The sequence below is a fragment of the Oncorhynchus gorbuscha genome, linkage group LG08 (assembly GCF_021184085.1).
Source record: "Oncorhynchus gorbuscha isolate QuinsamMale2020 ecotype Even-year linkage group LG08, OgorEven_v1.0, whole genome shotgun sequence".
Classification (NCBI taxonomy): domain Eukaryota; kingdom Metazoa; phylum Chordata; class Actinopteri; order Salmoniformes; family Salmonidae; genus Oncorhynchus; species Oncorhynchus gorbuscha.
Window position 1 is genome coordinate 58,040,392 of NC_060180.1, and position 19,567 is coordinate 58,059,958.

Sequence of the window (19,567 nt, forward strand, 5' to 3'; positions counted from 1 at the left end):
ATCTAGATGTAGACATCATATTGTGTTTGATCAGGTAGGGAATATAACAGAAACCAGTAATACACTAAATGGAAAATTAACTCCAGCTAATTGTTCAGCATACACTGCATGCACCGATTAAAAACAGCCCAGTCAAAACTGTTCGCTGCTCTGGCCCCCCAATGGTGGAACAAACTCCCTCACGACGCCAGGACAGCGGAGTCAATCACCACCTTCCGGAGACACCTGAAACCCCACCTCTTTAAGGAATACCTAGGATAGGATAAGTAATCCCTCTCACCCCCCCCCTTTAAGATTTAGATGCACTATTGTAAAGTGACTGTTCCACTGGATGTCATAAGGTGAATGCACCAATTTGTAAGTCGCTCTGGATAAGAGCGTCTGCTAAATGACTTAAATGTAATGTAAATGTAACTCAATTTGCCGATATAGGAGGAAGACAAACAACAATATTACTACTAAAGTAATGTATTAAATGCATATGTAAATCAAATGAGCAACAATACCAGTATAAGCCTACAACTGAACAAATGTTACCTTGACCTTTTATGATTTCAATTACATGACATTAATATAATGAGAAATTCGTGCAAGACAACGCTGTAATGTTGATTATTAATATATCAAAGGGCTCTATTCTATCTGTAAAGCTGAAGAGTTACAGATTCCGTGATAGAAATGTAAAGGTAATTTCAGATTGAGCCGACATAGCCAGCGCATAGCATGAATGAAGTCTCCGCTAAAGCAGGAAAATTGCCTTTCAATTTCAATCACGCTGTAAAACTGAACTTTCCGCCATGCAGATTAAATAGAAGTCCAAGAATGAGACACACAATAAACAAACAACATCAGAAAGTATTCAGACCCCTTGACTTTTTCCACATTTTGAAACGTTACAGCATTATTCTAAAATATATATTTTTTTCTCTCATCAATCTACACACAATACCCCATAATGACAAAGCAAAAACAGGTTTGTAAAAAAACTGAAATATCACATATACATTAGTATTCAGTCCCTTTATTCAGTAGTTTGTTGAAGTACCTTTGGCAGCGATTACAGCCTCTAGTCTTCTTGGGTATGACGCTACAAGCTTCGCACGCTGCAGATCCTCTCAAGTCCCATTCTTCTCTGCAGATCCTCTCAAGCTCTGTCAGGTTGGATGGGGAGCGTCACTGCACAGCTATTTCCAGGTCTCTCCAGAGATGTTCGATCAGTATCAAGTCCAGGCTCTGGCTGGGCCACTCAAGGACATTCAGAGACTTGTCCCAAAGCGTTGTCTTGGCTGTTTGCTTAGGGTCGTGGTCCTGTTGGAAGGTGAACCTTCACCCCAGCCTGAGGTCCTGAGAGCTCTGTAGCAGGTTTTCATCAAGGATCTCTCTATACTTTGCTCAGTTAATTTTTTCCTAGTCTCCCAGTCCCTCCCGCTGAAAAACATCCTCACAGCATGATGCTGCCACCACCATGCTTCAGATTAAAGATGGTGCCAGGTTTCATCTAGACGTGATGCTTGGCGTTCAGGTTAATGAGTTCAATTTTGGTTTCATCAGATCAGAGTATCTTGTTTCTCATGGTCTGAGAGTCTTTACGTACCTTTTGGCAAACTCCAAGCGGGCTGTCATATGCCTTTTACTGAGGGGTGGCTTCCGTCTAGCCACTCTACCATAATGGCCTGATTGGTGGAGTGCTGTAGAGATAGTTGTCCTTCTGGAAGGTTCTCCACAGAAGAACTATAGAGCTCTGTCAGAGTGACCATCAGATTCTTGGTCACCTGCTAGACCAAGGCCCTTCTCCCCCGATTGCTCAGTTTGGTCAGGCGGCCAGCTCTAGGAATAGTCTTGGTGGTTCCAAACTTCTTCCATTTAAGAAGAGGCCACTGTGTTCTTGGGGACATTCAATACTGCAGACATTTTTTGATACCCTTCCCCATTTCTGTGCCATGACACAATGCTGTCTGCCTGTTGCTGACTCTTAGCAAACTGTTAGAAAAAATTGTGTTTGACCTGATACAATACTATTTCTCTGTAAACAAATTAACGAGAGACTTTCAGCATTCTTATAGAAATGGGCACTCAACGTGTACTGCACTGACACAAATGACTGATGATTGGTTGAAAGAAATTGACAATAAGAAGATTGTGGGAGCTGTATTGTTAGATTTCAGTGCAGCCTTTGATATCATTGACCATAACCTGTTGAAAAAACGTACGTGTTATGGCTTTTCAACCTCTGCCATAGAACACATAGGGTATTCTTTAATGTAAGCTTATCTAATGTTAAACATGTCAAGGGTGTTGTACCGCAGGGAAGCTCTCTTGGTCGTCAATTATTTAACATTCTTTTTTGAACCAATGACCTGCCATTGACATTAAACAGTCTGTGTGTCTATGCATGCTGATGATTAAACCCTATACGCATCAGCAATCACAACTAGAGAAATCACTGCAACCCTAAACAGAGATTTGCTGGCGGTTTTAAGAATGGGTGGCTAGTAACTAGTCCTGAACATCTATTATACTAGTCCTGAACATCTATTAAACTCCTGAACATCTATTAAACAAAGAGCATTCCCTAAGTTCTAGACCTGAGCTGAATATGATCATGAATAATGTGGCTGTTGAACAAGTTGAGTAAACTAAATTTGTCACGTGTGCTCCCTCTCTGGCCTCTAGGTCAACCAGGCTGCTGATTATTGCGCACACCTGTCACCATCGTCACATGCATCAGCACCTCATGACAGTCACCTGGACTCCATCACCTCCTTGATTACCTGCCCTATGCATGTCACTCCTTTTGGTTCCTCTCCAAGGCATTATTGTTTCTGTTTCATGTCTGTGCGTTGTTCGTATATCTTGTTTTGTATTATATTTCATTCATTTATACAATTATTCACTCCCTGAACTTGCTTCCCGACTCCCTGCGCACACTTTACAAAATGACTTGGTGTGCAAACCGTCATGGTCAAAACATATTGATTCAATGGTTGTGAAGTTGGGGAGAGGTCTGTCTGTGATAAAGAGCTCTAGTTTTACCTTATCTTGATTATTGCCCAGTCATATGGTCAGGTGCTGCAAATAAGGTCAGGTGCTGCTCTTCACTGTAATCAGAGGGCTAATATCAATACTACGCATGCCAGTCTTTCTTGGCTAAAACAATCCCTTCTTGTTTTTATAAGAAACATTCATGTTATGAAAAGTCCAAATTGTTTGCATGGTCAACTTACACTCAGTACTGAGACTCACACTTACCCCACCAGGGGTCTTTTCACAGTCCCCAAATCCAGAACAAATTCAAGAAAACATACCATCAAAATGAACAGCAAAACTGGTCTCAAAAATCAGATAAAGCAACACCTCACCGGACAACGCCTCTCCCCCATTTGACCTAGATATTGTTGTGTGTATGTACACACATGTATGTTATGTGTGACCTTTTACATTGATATAGTTCTGTCCTTGAGCTGTTCTTCTCTAATAATGTTCTGTATTATTTCATGTTTTCTATGGACTCAAGGAAGTGTAGCAGCTGCTATAGCAACAGCTAATGGGGGGTCCTAATAAAATACAGAAAATACCAAAGAAACTTGTATACATTTTTTTTTTCATATTTGTCTCTGCAGAAATCATCTGATGAGATCCCCTCCTGAGTCACATGATGATGCTTAATGTGTTCACAAAGCAGAAGGAGTTGATGATAACAAACTGTCTCCTCATACCGCAACAGCCCCGGGAACCCACCTGCTCTAAAGGTCAGGAATGAACTCACACTGCTCAGCCCCTCCCTCCCTCCCTCCCTCCCAATAATGAAAATAGTGAGTTGCGAGGGCTGTTAAGAAGACCAAAAATGTACCCTATGAGTACATACAAATACATTACACACTACAAACCCAAAACACATATGTCACTACCAACAGTGAGTCCCTGCTGAGATCACTGAGGCTGAGATGGTACAACACGACTAATACAGTACAGCTCTTTGCATTACAGCTCTAAAATACTGCGATAGCACAGAAACCAGACAGAGATGGAGATTGTGATCAAGAGTCTATATGTGAGTCTGTTTGGTTTTGAACTGTGAGAGTCACCTACCCGTTGTATTTATAGTTATGTGCAACAGCACCATAGCGATCCAAGAGCAGCATCTGATGTGGTGAATAACAGTAGAGCTATCCCAGCATGCCCCTGGCCACAGGCCTCATAGTGGAGATGCATCCCAAATGACACCCTATATGGTGCACTACGTTGACCAGGCCCATAGAGGTCTGGTCTAAAGTTGTGCACTATATAGGGAAAGGGTTGCCATTTTGCATGCACGCTGGGCCTTATTACCATATCGAACCCCATGTGGATGCTGATATATTGGGCATAAAAATAGAGGTAGTACTTCAATAGCCTATTGATAACATTTTCATAGATACATTTAAATATCTATTACAATAGATGCAGATGTATTTTTCTCCATAGCACCGATGTCCCAATATTTTTCTCTCTTTGTAAAGGAAATTTGAGCTGGGATAATGTCTGTATGCCGGTAAACAGATAAGCCTTCTCTCTCTGGGCAGGTAGCTTAGTAGTGGGCGGCAGGTAGCCTAGTGGTTAGAGCGTTGGGCCACTAACTGAAAGGCTGCTGGTTTGAATAGCTGAGCTGAACAAAGTGAAAAATCTATTGACGTGCCATTGAGCAAGGCACTTACCCCTAATTTGCTTCAAGGGTGCTGTACTACTATGGCTGACCCTGTAAAACAACACATTTCACTGCACCTATCTGGTGTATGTGACAATAAAAACATATACAGTACCAGTCAAAAGTATGGACACCTGCTCATTCAAGGGTTTTTATTTATTTTTACTATTTTCTACAGAATATTTTAAATAATTTTTTATTTAACCTTTATTTAATAGTGAAGACATCAAAACTATGAAATAACACATGTAGTAACCAAAAAAGTGTATTTTATATTTGAGATTCTTCAAAGTAGCCACCCATTGCCTTGACAGCTTTGCACACTCTTGGCATTCTCTCAACCAGCTTCATGAGGTAGTCTCCTGGAATGCATTTCAATTAGCAGGTGTGCCTTGTTAAAAGTTAATTGTGGAATGTCTTTACTTTTTAATGCGTTTGAGCCAATCAGTTGTGACAAGGTAGGGGTGGTATACAGAAGATAGCCCTATTTGGTAAAATACCAAGTCAATATTATGGCAAGAACAGCTCAAATAAGCAGAGAAACAACAGTCCATCATTACTTTAAGACAGGAAGGTCAGTCAATGCGGAAAATTTCAAGAACTTTGGAAGTTTCTTCAAGTCCAGTCGCAAAAACCATCAAGCGCTATGATGAAACATGGTCTCATGAGGACCACCACATGAAAGGAAGACCCAGAGTTACCTCTGCTGCAGAGGACAAGTTCATAAGAGTTAACTGCACCTCAGATTGCAGCCCATATAAATGCTTCTCAGAGTTCAAGTAACAGACACATCTCAATATCAACTGTTCAGAGGAGGCTGCGTGAATCAGGCCTTCATGGTCGAATTGCTGAAAAGAAACCACTACTAAAGGACACCAATAAGAAGAGACTTGCTTGGGCCAAGAAATATGAGCAATGGACATTAGACCGGTGGAAATCTGTCCTTTGGTCTGATGAGTCCAAATTGGAGATGTTTGGTTCCAACCGCTGTATCTTGTGAGATGCAGAGTAGGTGAATGGATGATCTCTGCATGTGTGGTTCCAACCATGAAGCATGGAGGAGGAGGAGTGATGGTGTGGGGGTGCTTTGTTGGTGACACTGTCTGTGATTGATTTAGAATTCAAGGCACACTTAACCAGCATGGATACCATAGCATTCTACAGCGAGACGCCATCCCACAGGCTGTGTTTGACCAAGAAGGTGAGTGATGGAGTGCTGCATCAGATGACCTGGCCTCCACAATCACCCGACCTCAACCCAATTGAGATGGTTTGGGATGAGTTGGACCGCAGAGTGAAGGAAAAGCAGCCAACAAGTGCTCAGCATATGTGGGAACTACTTCCCATATGTGGGAACTACTGTTGGAAAAGCATTCCTCATGAAGCTGGTTGAGAGAATGCCAAGGGTATGCATTCACTATTATTCGACAATGTAGAAAATAGTACAAATAAAACCTTTGACTGGTACTGTATGTATATATTTGTTTCTTGATCCATTGAAATGGGTCTCCATCATTCACATTAATTAAACATTTGTAATATTCCTATACAATATCGACAAATGTTTTTGATAGGGCATCTAGGCATGATATTGATTTCCAATCTATGTGAAATGGGTTAAACAGCCATATAATTAAATAATAATACATTATTTATTTAAAATGAAATCAATGTTTGTCTGTTTATTACTATCAAAACAATTATAACATGTCATCAGGAGGCAGCCACACAGTAAAGGCATTAAAGCGTATTGTATTTAGAGCGGTAAAACCATAACAGTTAGCTTTAATCCTTTTTATAGACAGAGTTGTGCAGTCAGTGGTTTTGTCCCGCACTCTATAACCTATTTAATGTACTACTTTTGACCAGGGGCCTGTAGGGCTTTGGTCAAAAATAGTGCACTACATAGGGAATAGGGTGCCATTTGGGACAAAACCAATCTCTCCCAGGATAGGTTACTTGTAGCCACCATGGTTGTAATCAATTAAAATTGCTGTGTGGAGCTATCTAATCACTAACCACGCTTCTGTTTTCTTTGTGATTAATTCCTTCCCCTTACTGTCTAAAACACAGTTTTGAGGACAGATTGGAAGGAGAACAACTCAAGTGGAACAAAGCAGCGCAGGGTACTGACTGGGATTAGTGGTAGCTACTTCAGGACAATTATAATCTGGCTTCTGTCCAGATTCCTTATATAACACTACTCATAATTGGACCTGTGTTGAAGAAGTGTGGAAACAACAATGCCTGTCTCCCAAATAATAACCTATTCCGTATATAGTTCCCTTACAGGGCTTAGGTCAAAACTTTTTTATTTATCCGTTATTTTACCAGGTAAATTGACTGAGAACACATTCTCATTTACAGCAACGATCTGGGGAATAGTTACAGGGGAGAAGAGGGGGAAGAATGAGCCAATTGTAAACTGGGGATTATTAGGTAACCAGATTGGGCATTTAGCCAGGACACCGGGTTTGACACCCCTACTCTTACAACAAGTGCCATGGGGATCTTTAATGACCTCAGAGTGTCAGGACACCCATTTAACAACCCATCTGAAAGACAGCACCCTACGCAGGGCATTGTCCCCAATCACTACCCTGGGGCACTTTTTAGACCAGAGGAAAGAGTGCCTCCTACTGGCCCTCCAACAACACTTCCAGCAGCACCTGGTCTCCCATCCAGGGACTGACCAGGACCAACCCTGCTAAGCTTCAGAAGCAAGCCAGCAGTGGTATGCTTCTGGCTAAAAACTTGAGCTCTATATAGGGATTAGGGTGACATTTGGGGAACAACCAATGCCTGTGGTGTCAAATGGTATAGCTATAACATCAAATGTGAATTTCTGTTTGATTTCAAACTCAGATATTGACAAATTAAATGGGTGCTCTACCCGTCATCACCTTTTCTGACTCCTACAATCTACAATGAGAAAAATATAGTATATCCAGCAGAACATACAGTATGTAGAATAGAAAAACCTTGAAGGTGGGCACTTTGAAAAAACTTAACTCAGTCTCTGTCTGATTACAGTAGACATGATCCATCTCAGTGTTCTCAGAGAATCCATTTCGGAGCAGAATCGTGAAATGGAGTAGCACTCTCCACCCGACCCAGGCTAGGCAAAGAAGATTGAGGTAGCAGTGCAGCACCAGACATAATCTGAATAGGCCTTGTTTGTGTCCCAAATGCACCCTATGCCCTACATAGTGCAATATAAAAAACATTTGGAGCCAAACATATGCAAAAAAAAAATGTTTTATTATTATTTTTTTTAAACAGAGCACAACGCCTCTCCCCTATTTGACCTGGATAGTTTGTGTGTATGTATTGATACGTAGACTGCCTTTTATTTATATTTTATGTAGTTCTGTCCTTGAGCTGTTCTTGTCTATTAATGTTCTGTATTATGTTTCATGTGGACCCCAGGAAGAGGAGCTGCTGCTTTTGCAACAGCTAAAATACCAAGAAATGTAATCAGACCCTATGGGCCATGGTCAAAAGTAGTGCACTACATAGGGAATAGGGTGCCATTTGGGACACATACCCTTCCCTCTCACAACAGCAGTTCAATTGGTGATAATAGGCTCCATTCAGGCCTAGTATTGAATTGATTCTCTCTCCCTCTCTCAATTCAATAGACTTTATAGACATGGCAAGTTAAATGACATACTGTACATTGTCAAAGTATACACCTCTCTCTCTCTCTCTCCCCTGTCTCTCTTTCTCTCTCTCTCTCTCTCTCTCTCTCTCTCTCTCTCTCTCTCTCTCTCTCTCTCTCTCTCTCTCTCTCTCTCTCTCTCTCTCTCTCTCTCCCCCTCTCTCTCCCCTCCCCTCTCTCTCCCCCTCTCTCTCTCCCCTCTCTCTATCTCTCCCTCTCTCTCCCCCTCTCTCTCTCTCCCCCTCTCTCTCTCTCTCCCCTCTCTCTCTCTCTCCCCTCTCTCTCGCCATTTTGATTATTGGACTGAATGTAACGCAGTCATTGCTAAATCAGTAACACAGACAGGAGAGACACTCCATGGTATATTTAATAGAGACGTGGTAGAGAACGGTAATGTTCACGACATGAGCCCAGGAAAGCCAGCCAGCCAGGGAAGCTAAACGTGGGTCCTGAAAATGGAGGTTCAGTGGCAGCTGGTGCTGTTTCACCTGACACGTCCGCCGTCATAAAGGTGCTTTATATTGCTGACTGCTGAGCACAGAAAATAAAGAGTTTGTCCAGTTCATTTGCTCTGTCATGTTCGCTGTTTACATGTATTTTCGACACAAAATCTGTCAAAGTATGTCTTTATGCTCTCAGGAAAACAGACACTCACAAATATGCTTTGCTGTAGCAGCCCATGAGGAAACCAGTCAAATCAATGTCATAGGACAACAACTGAAATGACAAATAGGGTGCCATTTGAGACGCTGCCCATAGAAAGAAGGGAACTTACATCTGTGATTCCAGCCTCCAGAATGATCACCTTGGCCTCCTTCTCCACTGCATCCTTCTGGTGAACTGGGAACGGGAGAAACAGGAGCTTGTGTGAGACTAGACTGCTGTCAATTAAAAAAATATATATTTCACCTTTATTTAACCAGTTGAGACCTGGCCAAGATAAAGCAAAGCAGTGCGACAAAAACAACACACAGTTACACATCAGACAAACCAAAGTACAGTCAATAACACAATAGAAAGTCTATTTACAGTGTGTGCAAATGGAGTAAGTAGGTAAGGCAATAAATTTAACACTGGAGTGATAGATGTGCAGATGATGATGTGCAAGTAGAAATACTGGTGTGCAAAAGAGCAAAATAGTAAATTAAAACAATATGGGGATGAGGTAGGTAGTTGGGTGGGCTATTTACAGATGGGCTATGTACAGCTGCAGCGATCGGTAAGCTACTCAGATAGTTGATGCTTAAAGTAAGTGAGGGAGATATAAGTCTCCAACTTCAGCGATTTTTTGCAATTCCTTCCAGTCATTGGCAGCAGAGAACTGGAAGGAAAGGCAGCCAATCTCTCTTATAGTAGAATATGTGAAGGAAGGTGGTTTGAGGAGCAGCTCCAAGGAGAGACAGTCTATGTCGAAATGGTGCCCTATGCCAATATAGTGCGCTACTGTTGACCAAGGGCAAAAGTAGGGCACTCAAAAGGGAATAGGGAGTCATTTAGGACACAGACCACCACTGTCTAGTAATCTATTTCTACACAATTGGTTAATAACTAGCACTAGATTAAATAACGTGCTGAAGGCATCGAGTGTATTTTAAATAGGCCTGAGGATATTTGATATAAAAGGAAAATCAAGGTTTATTTACCTCTTGGTGATTGAACTAGCGATAACAAGGTTTATTTACCTCTTGGTGATTGAACTAGCAATAACAAGGTTTATTTACCTCTTGGTGATTGAACTAGCAATAACAAGGTTTATTTACCTCTTGGTGATTGAACTAGCAATAACAAGGTTTATTTACCTCTTGGTGATTGAACTAGCAATAACAAGGTTTATTTACCTCTTGGTGATTGAACTAGCAATAACAAGGTTTATAATAATAATAATAATAATTATTATTATTATTATTATTATTATATTATTATTTACCTCTTGGTGATTGAACTAGCAATAACAAGGTTTATTTACCTCTTGGTGATTGAACTAGCAATAACGTATGTATTTTTTCTTACTGGTAAATTATATTTCCATCTCTTTTTGCAACTGTTGAATATATTAAGGCGAATCGTACCCGAAATAGATTTATAAAACTCACGTTGAAACCTTCCTTCCTTCTTTCCTTCCACTGCCTTAAGAGGAAATAATTGTGAGGTTTAATTGAAATTCATGGAGGACTAATATTAAAGGAAGAACAAAATGTTATGAAAAACTGTGCATAATTGGCATTCACTTTGTTTTCCATGTGAAAGCACCTCCTTTGTTGACACATCCGGCAGATGAAGGATATGCAAATAACCTGAGGAGAGCTCTTCTAGGTCCCAAATGGCATCCTATTTCCTATTGTACATTACTTTTGACCGGGGCCTTATAGAGCTCTGGTCAAAAGTAGTGCACTATGTAGGGAATTGGATGCCATTTGAGACATAACACTCAACTCTATTACGTTCTCCAAATCCATCCAATAGCCTATCTAATGAGTGTTTTAATCTATCACAGTAATTCTTTGCTCTCGTCAATTTATGCAGAGTCCAGTATAATTACGCTGGGCGGCTTCAGCTGGGTGATTTGATTGAACTGAACTAAGCTCTGAACCTGAGGAGGGGAGCGTGACCACCATGTCTGCCATGGACCAGGCTGTCAAAAAGGATGTCTTAATAATGCTGTCAGAGCCAGACCACCTGGGCTACACACATACGTAATGACCACTGGGCCAATTCTACTGAACCACAGCCACTGGAGTCAGTCTACTCCATAGCCATTACACCACTGTCCAGTACATGCTTTGCAGAGCAGAAACCTGTGTGCAGCCACTGGTAACGCACTGCCTTAGCAAGTGAAACATGCCCACAAAGACAACGACATAAAAACCCAGACAGTCAATTAACTGCAACCAGACATCGCAACATGATGAGCATAAAATAAACAATCAAACAAGTAAATAGACAAATGAACATGAAAAGACTCCCAATGCTGTCCATGGGAGGGATCCAACAAGTACACAGCAACAAGCGGGACTTCTCTTCCTGGTGCTTGAATGTAATTACAGCCAGACAGTCTTTCATTAGACAATACTTTTGGCATCGCAACACCACATTGTGGAGCGTGGCTTCCCCACATCCAGCCTCCTCTCCTCTCCTCTCCTCTCCTCTCCTCTCCTCTGCTCTCCTCTCCTCTCCTCTTCCACAGACTCTTAATGAACAGCTGCCTAACTAGAGCACGGCAACTCAACACCAGAATGAGCAAGTTCATTTGTATCACACTGAGTGATTCCCAAATCATAACCTGCATGGGATGGATCTTTGAAACTACTAACAAACTACAAAGCGGGCAAGGGTCATTTGGCTATTTTGTTAACAATTTGTATACCTGCAGGTTTCGAAATGTCTGCGGTATGATGAGACATTTTGAATACACATTGCAAAAGTAAACCAGATACAGGTTTTCATTGCATGTATTATATTATTTCCATATCCCCATCATTCCATTTTATATATACCCTTTTCAGTGTGCTTCATCTTTTGTTACCCAGTATCACAGGCCAGATTGTTGTATAAGAAACAGTGAGCAGTGGAAGAAAGATCTCCCTCTATGAGCGAGTAGCTGCCTTTTTCCCTTGGAGAGAATATACATAGGAGTTTCATTTGTCACCCCGTGTCCTCAGTTCTGCTTTATGTTAACTCAATGTATCAGAAACACCTTGAGGGGAACAAAACAGCCTGGATTCAAAAAATGCTCAATATTTAACCATTGACTGAAGGAAAAGGCCTGGTTCTATGTCTATGAGTTCAGAGCCCAGAATGGGATGCTGTGTCACACTGGGGACTGCTCCTGAGCACATTTGATGGGAAGAACAACCCCATCACTTTGTGATACAGTACACAGATGTAATCACATTACCTGATCATGATAGCAGTGATCCCTGAAAATAATCTAATATATTGCGGTGTGTTTTCTGCTCTCTGAAATATGACAGCGTGAGAAGGAAGGTGACTTGATAAGTCATATTTATAATATTTTGTGTCTAAAGACCATGTCACCATCCAGTTGTCAAAACCAATTCCAGAGTCATTATTCAAATGCTTTTAATTACATATTGTATTCGGAGGTCTCACTTGCATTAATTTGATTTCTGATATCAACATTTCAGCCTTCAATCTCTTTCAAATGATGTTTTTCTCCAATCTCCAACACCCTAGCCTTATTGCCTCCAGTAATTTAAACTGCAATATGAAGCAATGAGCAATGGGAGACGACTTAGAGCATCACAAAGACAATGCAATATGTAATCAAATTAAAAGCAGGGGGGAGAAATGGCATCCCAGGCCACCTGGGGCAAGGAGCCATTACCTCTCTGTGGAGGGGAGAGAGCAGTACTCCATCATACACTGCCTACATCCCAAATAGGCACCATATTCCCTTTATAGTGCCATAGGGCTTTGGTCAAAGGTAGTGCACTATGTAGGGAATTGGGTAACATTTGGGAAGCAGCCACTGTCTGCCAGCTGAATAATGGTAAACAAGCTCCATCTCTATCGAAACATTTATCATCACTCTCCACTGCTTGGAGAGTCTGGCTAACACTGGGAATGGAATGATATTCATGTCAAAATGTACACACTGTATGTTACTGTTACATGGTTCCACTTTGAGTAACGGTTATAATACCAAATATCAAAGAATACATATTTTTGTTGTGTAATGTGCTTGGTCTCAATATGAAAATGATACCGATTTTCATAACATGGCAGTTTAAGCAAAGATCTGAGCAATTTTGTTGAGACAATACTTTTGTTTTGTTGTTGTTCATATTTCATTTGATTATTAGATGTTGCCGTTCATATTTCATTTGGGTATTAGATGTTGCCGTTCATATTTCATTTGGGTATTAGATGTTGCCGTTCATATTTCATTTGGGTATTAGATGTTGCCGTTCATATTTCATTTGGGTATTAGATGTTGCCGTTCATATTTCATTTGGGTATTAGATGTTGCCGTTCATATTTCATTTGGGTATTAGATGTTGCCGTTCATATTTCATTTGGGTATTAGATGTTGCCATTCATATTTCATTTGGGTATTAGATGTTGCCATTCATATTTCATTTGGGTATTAGATGTTGCCGTTCATATTTCATTTGGGTATTAGATGTTGCCGTTCATATTTCATTTGGGTATTAGATGTTGCCATTCATATTTCATTTGATTATTAGATGTTGCCGTTCATATTTCATTTGGGTATTAGATGTTGCCGTTCATATTTCATTTGGGTATTAGATTTGCCATTTATTTCATTTGGGTATTAGATGTTGCCATTCATATTTCATTTGGGTATTAGTTGCCGTTCATATTTCATTTGGGTATTAGATGTTGCCATTCATATTTCATTTGATTATTAGATGTTGCCGTTCATATTTCATTTGGGTATTAGATGTTGCCGTTCATATTTCATTTGGGTATTAGATGTTGCCGTTCATATTTCATTTGGGTATTAGATCGTGACATGTTATGTAATGTTGTCACTCCACACTGGCAGTTATTTTTCTGTTGCATTCAGGTGCAGGTACTAAACTGCAATGACAAATGTACAGTATACAAACATCTGATTTTATGGGCCCTGGTTAAAAGTAGTGCACTATAGGGAATAGGGTGCCATTTAGGATTCAGCCTATGACACAAACAACCCTCCTACAGAGGGTAAACAACAACAACACCCGCCAACAACAATTCACGACCCTGCATAAATTAATTGAGGTTACTGCACTAACATGTAATACAGACTACGACATCGCAGCCTCGACTTTCAACAGCAATCAGCATCATATTACAATCTGTAATGGAAGCTTTAATTCTGTGCTGTTAACGCTGTCAACTAATTTTTAACCAAGAATAGAGTGATGGGTAATGAACCAAGTAATACATTTATGCATCACACTAATGCTATATAAGAACTAAGCCCAAAGAACTATGAATCTATACATTCTCATGAAGGATCTCACAGTCTAAAAGAAGATCTCTTTAAAAGTAAGAGAATGTCTAGTCTACCCAGAGTCCATGTGGGCTCCCTGTCCTCGTCTGAATTCTGCCCATCTGTCTCATCCATCATGGTTCACAGAATAGGGATGTCTCTCTTTTCTTTGTGTGAGGGATGGACGGATGGTGGGCAGGTAGCCTAGCGGTTAGAGCATTGGGCCAGTAATCGAAAGGTCGCTGATTCAAATACCCGAAACGACAATTTTCTCCAGGAGCTCTGCACTACTATGGCTGACCATGTAAAACAGGGTTCCCCAACTGGAGAATTTGGCCCTCAGGTGAATTGATTTGGACATAAAATACTGTAAAAACAGCATCAAAACAGCTCCAAGTGATTTACATTTTGGAAATCTGTTCCAAAGTATGCCCAAGCTGACTCATCACATACGCTGCTGTTATTATCTATCTGTTGCCTAGTGACTTCATCCCTACCTCTATGTACATACAGTATCTACCTCAATTACCGTGGACCCCTGCACATCGACTTGATACTGGTACCCCGCGTATATAGCCAAGTTATCGTTACTCATTGTGTATTTATTCCTTGTGTTATTATTGATCTTTTTGTTCTCTCTGCATTGTTGGGAAGGACCCGTAAGTAAGCATTTCACTGTTAGTGCATGTGACAAATAACATTTGATTTGATCATATACAAATGTAAGCAAGGTTTGAAATTATTATGCTTTAGTCAATCATTATATCTGTTTGGGCTTTTTTTGGTCAATTTACAGACTACAAATTATTATTATGCAATTATGTTCAGGCCCCCTGACCATGCGCTCAAGAAAAAAACCTTCCGCAGCTGAATCTAGTGTATTATCCCTGCTGTAAAATAACACATTTTACTGCACCTATCTGGGGATGGAAGGAGAGAGACAGAGAGAGACAGAGACAGAGAGAGAGAGAGAGAGAGAGAGAGAGAGAGAGAGAGAGAGAGAGAGAGAGAGAGAGAGAATAGAGATGGAGGGAGGGCTGAAGGGAGGGAGGGGAGAGAGAGAGAGAGAGAGAGAGAGAGAGAGAGAGAGAGAGAGAGAGAGAGAGAGAGAGAGGAGAGAGAGAGAGAGAGGAAGAGAGAAAGAGAGAAATAGAGATGGAGGGAGGGCTGAAGGGAGAGAGAGAGAGAGAGAGAGAGAGAGAGAGAGAGAGAGAGAGAGAGAGAGAGAAATAGAGATGGAGGGAGGGCTGAAGGGAGGGAGAGATTGGGCATAGAGGTTTGATAAGTGGAGGTAATGATAATTCTCTGGCAGCAGAAAAGCAACAAAAAATGGGACAGACACTATCAGCCCGTCCACAGCAGGGATCTGAACCGCCAGGACAGACAGTATCAGCCCGTCCACAGCAGGGATCTGAACCACCAGGACAGACAGTATCAGCCCGTCCACAGCAGGGGTCTGAACCACCAGGGGGTGCTCACATTGAGAAACTTAAAGACACTCCATCTTCAACTTCAAATATTAATTCGACCTTTTCTGTGTTCCGCAAGGTACTCTCATTTAAAACATTACTGTTAATCCCTTTTTTAGCATAAAAAGGTCAAATATAACATAACACTGGTAGTACCAGCAACATAAACCATGCTTATAAGAAGGAAGTGACAGAGAGAGCAGTCTGGCCTGTTACCCAGTTCCAGTACACTAGCATCTGTAGAATTTAGACCATAGGGACTCCTGGTAAAGCAATGTTCTGGATCCCGACTGGCACCCTATTCCCTACTTAGTGCACTACCTTTTGACCAGAGTCCTATGGGCCCTTGTCAAAAGTAGTGCACTATATAAGGAATATGGTGTCATTTTGGATGTAAACAAAGCATTTGGTCTTATCAGGAGTGTTTGTCCTAGACACCTGACTGTCAGGAACCATTAACACACCACTTCCCACATAACCAGGCCTGACCCAGTTAGATACTGGGAGGAGGAGGGAGATAGTAAGCATCCCAAATGGCACCATATTCCCTATATAGTGCACTACTTTTGACCAGGGTCCAAAGGGAATAGGGTGCCATTTGTGATGCCACCATAGCCTGGGACACAGTGCAGTACAGTATCTTTCCAACTGAGTAGTGGAAAAAATTAGAGACCACTTATTGTTCATGACAGGAAAATTCACACGGACTGGCAACACTTAACGCCTCGCTCGCTCTCCCCCCTCTCTCTTTCTCTCTCCTCCCACGCTCTCTCTCTCGTTCTCTCTCCTCCCTCTCAGCACGTCCAAGGGGTGACTTTTACGTCTGACTCATCTCTCATCTCTCCAGCCGATTGAGTGAGTGAGGACCAACCGACCGGCTGGCAGCAGCCGCCAGCCAGCTCCAGCTCACTCAAATATGATTGCTGCCTGATCACTGGAGCATTTTAAAGACTCTCTGACAGCCCCATGCATGTCAATAGTTTAATAAAGCTCATTCGTAATGTAACAAAACTTGTGGTGTGTTGATTGCATATTTTTTTCAGTAAAATTTCGAGGTTATACACAGTTGTAAGCAGCAAAATGGACAAAACATTACACAAGGTTATCTGGTGCTTTTAAATGTGTTTGTAGCGTATCCTTTTGTGTGTGTGTGTGTTGGCATGTTTGTGTGCATGCTACGTGTGTGTGTGCACATGTGTGTGTGTGTGCCGGTGTACGTGGGCGTGCATGTGTGTCTGAAACAGAGAGGGGACTGAAAGCCTTCTAGCACAGTTCCATGGTCAAGGCCATCTCACTGGGGAGCCTGCAGTGCAGTCAGAGCCTTTCCACTTGAAGGAAAAGTCTCCTGTTACTGCTGCAGGGAGGACAAGGGCTGACATACTGGGAAAACCTTGAACTTTCAATTGTTTCCAAGCACTGGAAGCTCCATACCCAATGCAGGCTATTTCTTAGATTGTGCTGGGTTTTTCCATATTGCTAGTATTATGTCAATTGTGCTTAGTTTTTCAGACAGCGTATAATCGGCTGATGCTTATTACAAACAATCCATTCTGTATGACAGTCTTTAAAGTGTCCATGACCTTTTGTGTCAAATAATCAATATGTGACTGAATGTGTGGGTAAGATGGGGTAAGCTGTAAAATGCTTTTGCACACGATTGAAAGTAGAATACTTGATAATAAGAAAATAAACACTGAAGGAATTCATTCAACTTGCATAATGCTCAAGGCTCTGACAATGGTGTTACACATGCTTGGCATGTCCAGTCCAACCAGATTATTTCACTGGTATTGTCGCACAGTCATCCATTGTCCTGAGGAGGTGAGTGCACTGCCTGCAGTAAAGACCTTTATTAATAACATAGCAATAATAGCCTAGCACCCTGGGACAGCTGTACACACTCAGTTGCGTGGACACCAGGAGACCATGACAATGTCACTATGCTGGGAGGACAGCAGCGGAGCACGTCTGTATCACCCCGGCCCAGGGCTACAGACGGACACACGGGCTGATGGGTAAATCTGTGATAAGAGAAGCCTCACTTCACTATGCTGTCCTCTTGTCCTGCAGCACGTAATTACAAACCTGGCTCTTAGCTGGGCGAAGAAGAAGAAAACCCTCTGATTGACCGTTGAAAAGTCCCCCCAAAACCGACAGCGGTGGATGGACCTATCAAGGGACATCTGTGTAAAGAGATATCAGTGGAGGACTGTCACTTTATTTCGCCACATGTAGCAGCCAAGAAGAAAAAAATTGTAAAGCCTGAAACCATATAAATGCCTCCAGGAGGTACGGGAAACTGGAGACTGGCCAGACGTTGCCTGTATGAACGGTTAGAGCAGGCTTGGGAAACTGGAGACTGGCCAGACGCTGCCTGTATGAACGGTTAGAGCAGGCTTGGGAAAAGGGCCGCAGAATCATGCTCAGATCTCTTAAGGAATTTACGATAGTAAAGTTTTGAAAAACGTATTTGTTATTCAAATTAAAAGCCCAATGAATACTCGCCTTTGTGTAATGATTTAACTCCCACCGCTTTTGGGACATTTTTTTGAAGGCACGTATAAATAACAACTGCACGAGGACAGACAGTGACTGACAGGCTGATACACACGTCACAGTTACAAATAGTAGTTAGCTAGAAATGAGATTTTTAAAAGAAAAGGAAAGTAGACAATGAATGTAGGGTGTTCCAGCAAGAGTGTCAAGACGAACAGTGACACGACATGTTGAGGGCATCGCAGAGAATATGGAACAACAAGGTAAAGGATTGCACCTATTTCTCCTTGGCCCTGGATGAGAGCAGTGATGCACGTGACACAAAGCAGTTGTTGATGTTCTTATGAGGCAAAACCCCAGACTTTGAAATGACAGAGGAGCTTCAGTGCAGTAAATGAAGAGCACAACCACAGGGAAAGACTTATTGGAGGAGGTTAATAAGTGTGTGGCAAAGCTGGGACTGAGTTTTGAAAAGTGATCCAGGGTGACCACTGATTGGTGCCCAAACAGGAAAAGGATACAAGATCAAATTGCTGAGCTGAACCCAGATCAGAAAATGATTTTCCCGCATTGCATTATTCATCAGGAGGTGCTCTGTAAATGTGTTCTGAAAATGAGCCATTTTGTGGATACAGTCACTAAAGTGGTAAACTAAGAGCAAAATCTTTAAACCACAGGCAATTTGTCTCACTGTTGGAAGAGACAGAGTCGGGTCATGCAGATCTCCCCTACCACACAAACGTGAGATGACGGAGTTTGGGGAAGGTGCTTAAAAAGGTGTGGGACCTGAAGTCAGAGATTGCCGAGTTTTTGCAAATGAAAGGAAAACATGTGGATTTCCCTCAACTGCAAGATAAATAATGATTGGCTGATTTTTACTTCACCGTGGACATCATGGCCCTCATCAATGAACTGAATTCCAAACTACAAGGGAAGGGCCTTTTTGCACATCAGATGTGCAGCCTTGTCAAAGCCTTCAAGGGAAAATTACTCCTCCCGACCTGCCAAGTATAAACCAACAATTTCACCCACCTTACAACACTACTAGTCTGTTCCCTATCAGATGACAACAATCTCACCCACCTTCCAACACTACAACAATCTCACCCACCTTCCAACACTACAACAATCTCACCCACCTTCCAACACTACTAGTCTGTTCCCTATCAGATGACAACAATTTCACACACCTTCCAACACTACTAGTCTGTTCCCTATCAGATGACAACAATCTCACCCACCTTCCAACACTACTAGTCTGTTCCCTATCAGATGACAACAATCTCACCCACCTT

The 19,567-nt window shown here is 41.7% G+C and overlaps 1 protein-coding gene across 1 annotated transcript in view; it reads right to left on the reverse strand.

Moving 5' to 3' along the window:
- LOC124041902 (receptor-type tyrosine-protein phosphatase N2-like) overlaps positions 1 to 19,567 on the reverse strand; it is a 162,683-nt gene that overhangs the window by 60,681 nt on the left and 82,435 nt on the right. Inside the window, exon 14 of the mRNA XM_046360034.1 lies at positions 9,121 to 9,185. Coding sequence (XP_046215990.1) covers positions 9,121 to 9,185 — 65 coding nt within the window. The remainder of the gene's footprint in view (positions 1 to 9,120; positions 9,186 to 19,567) is intronic.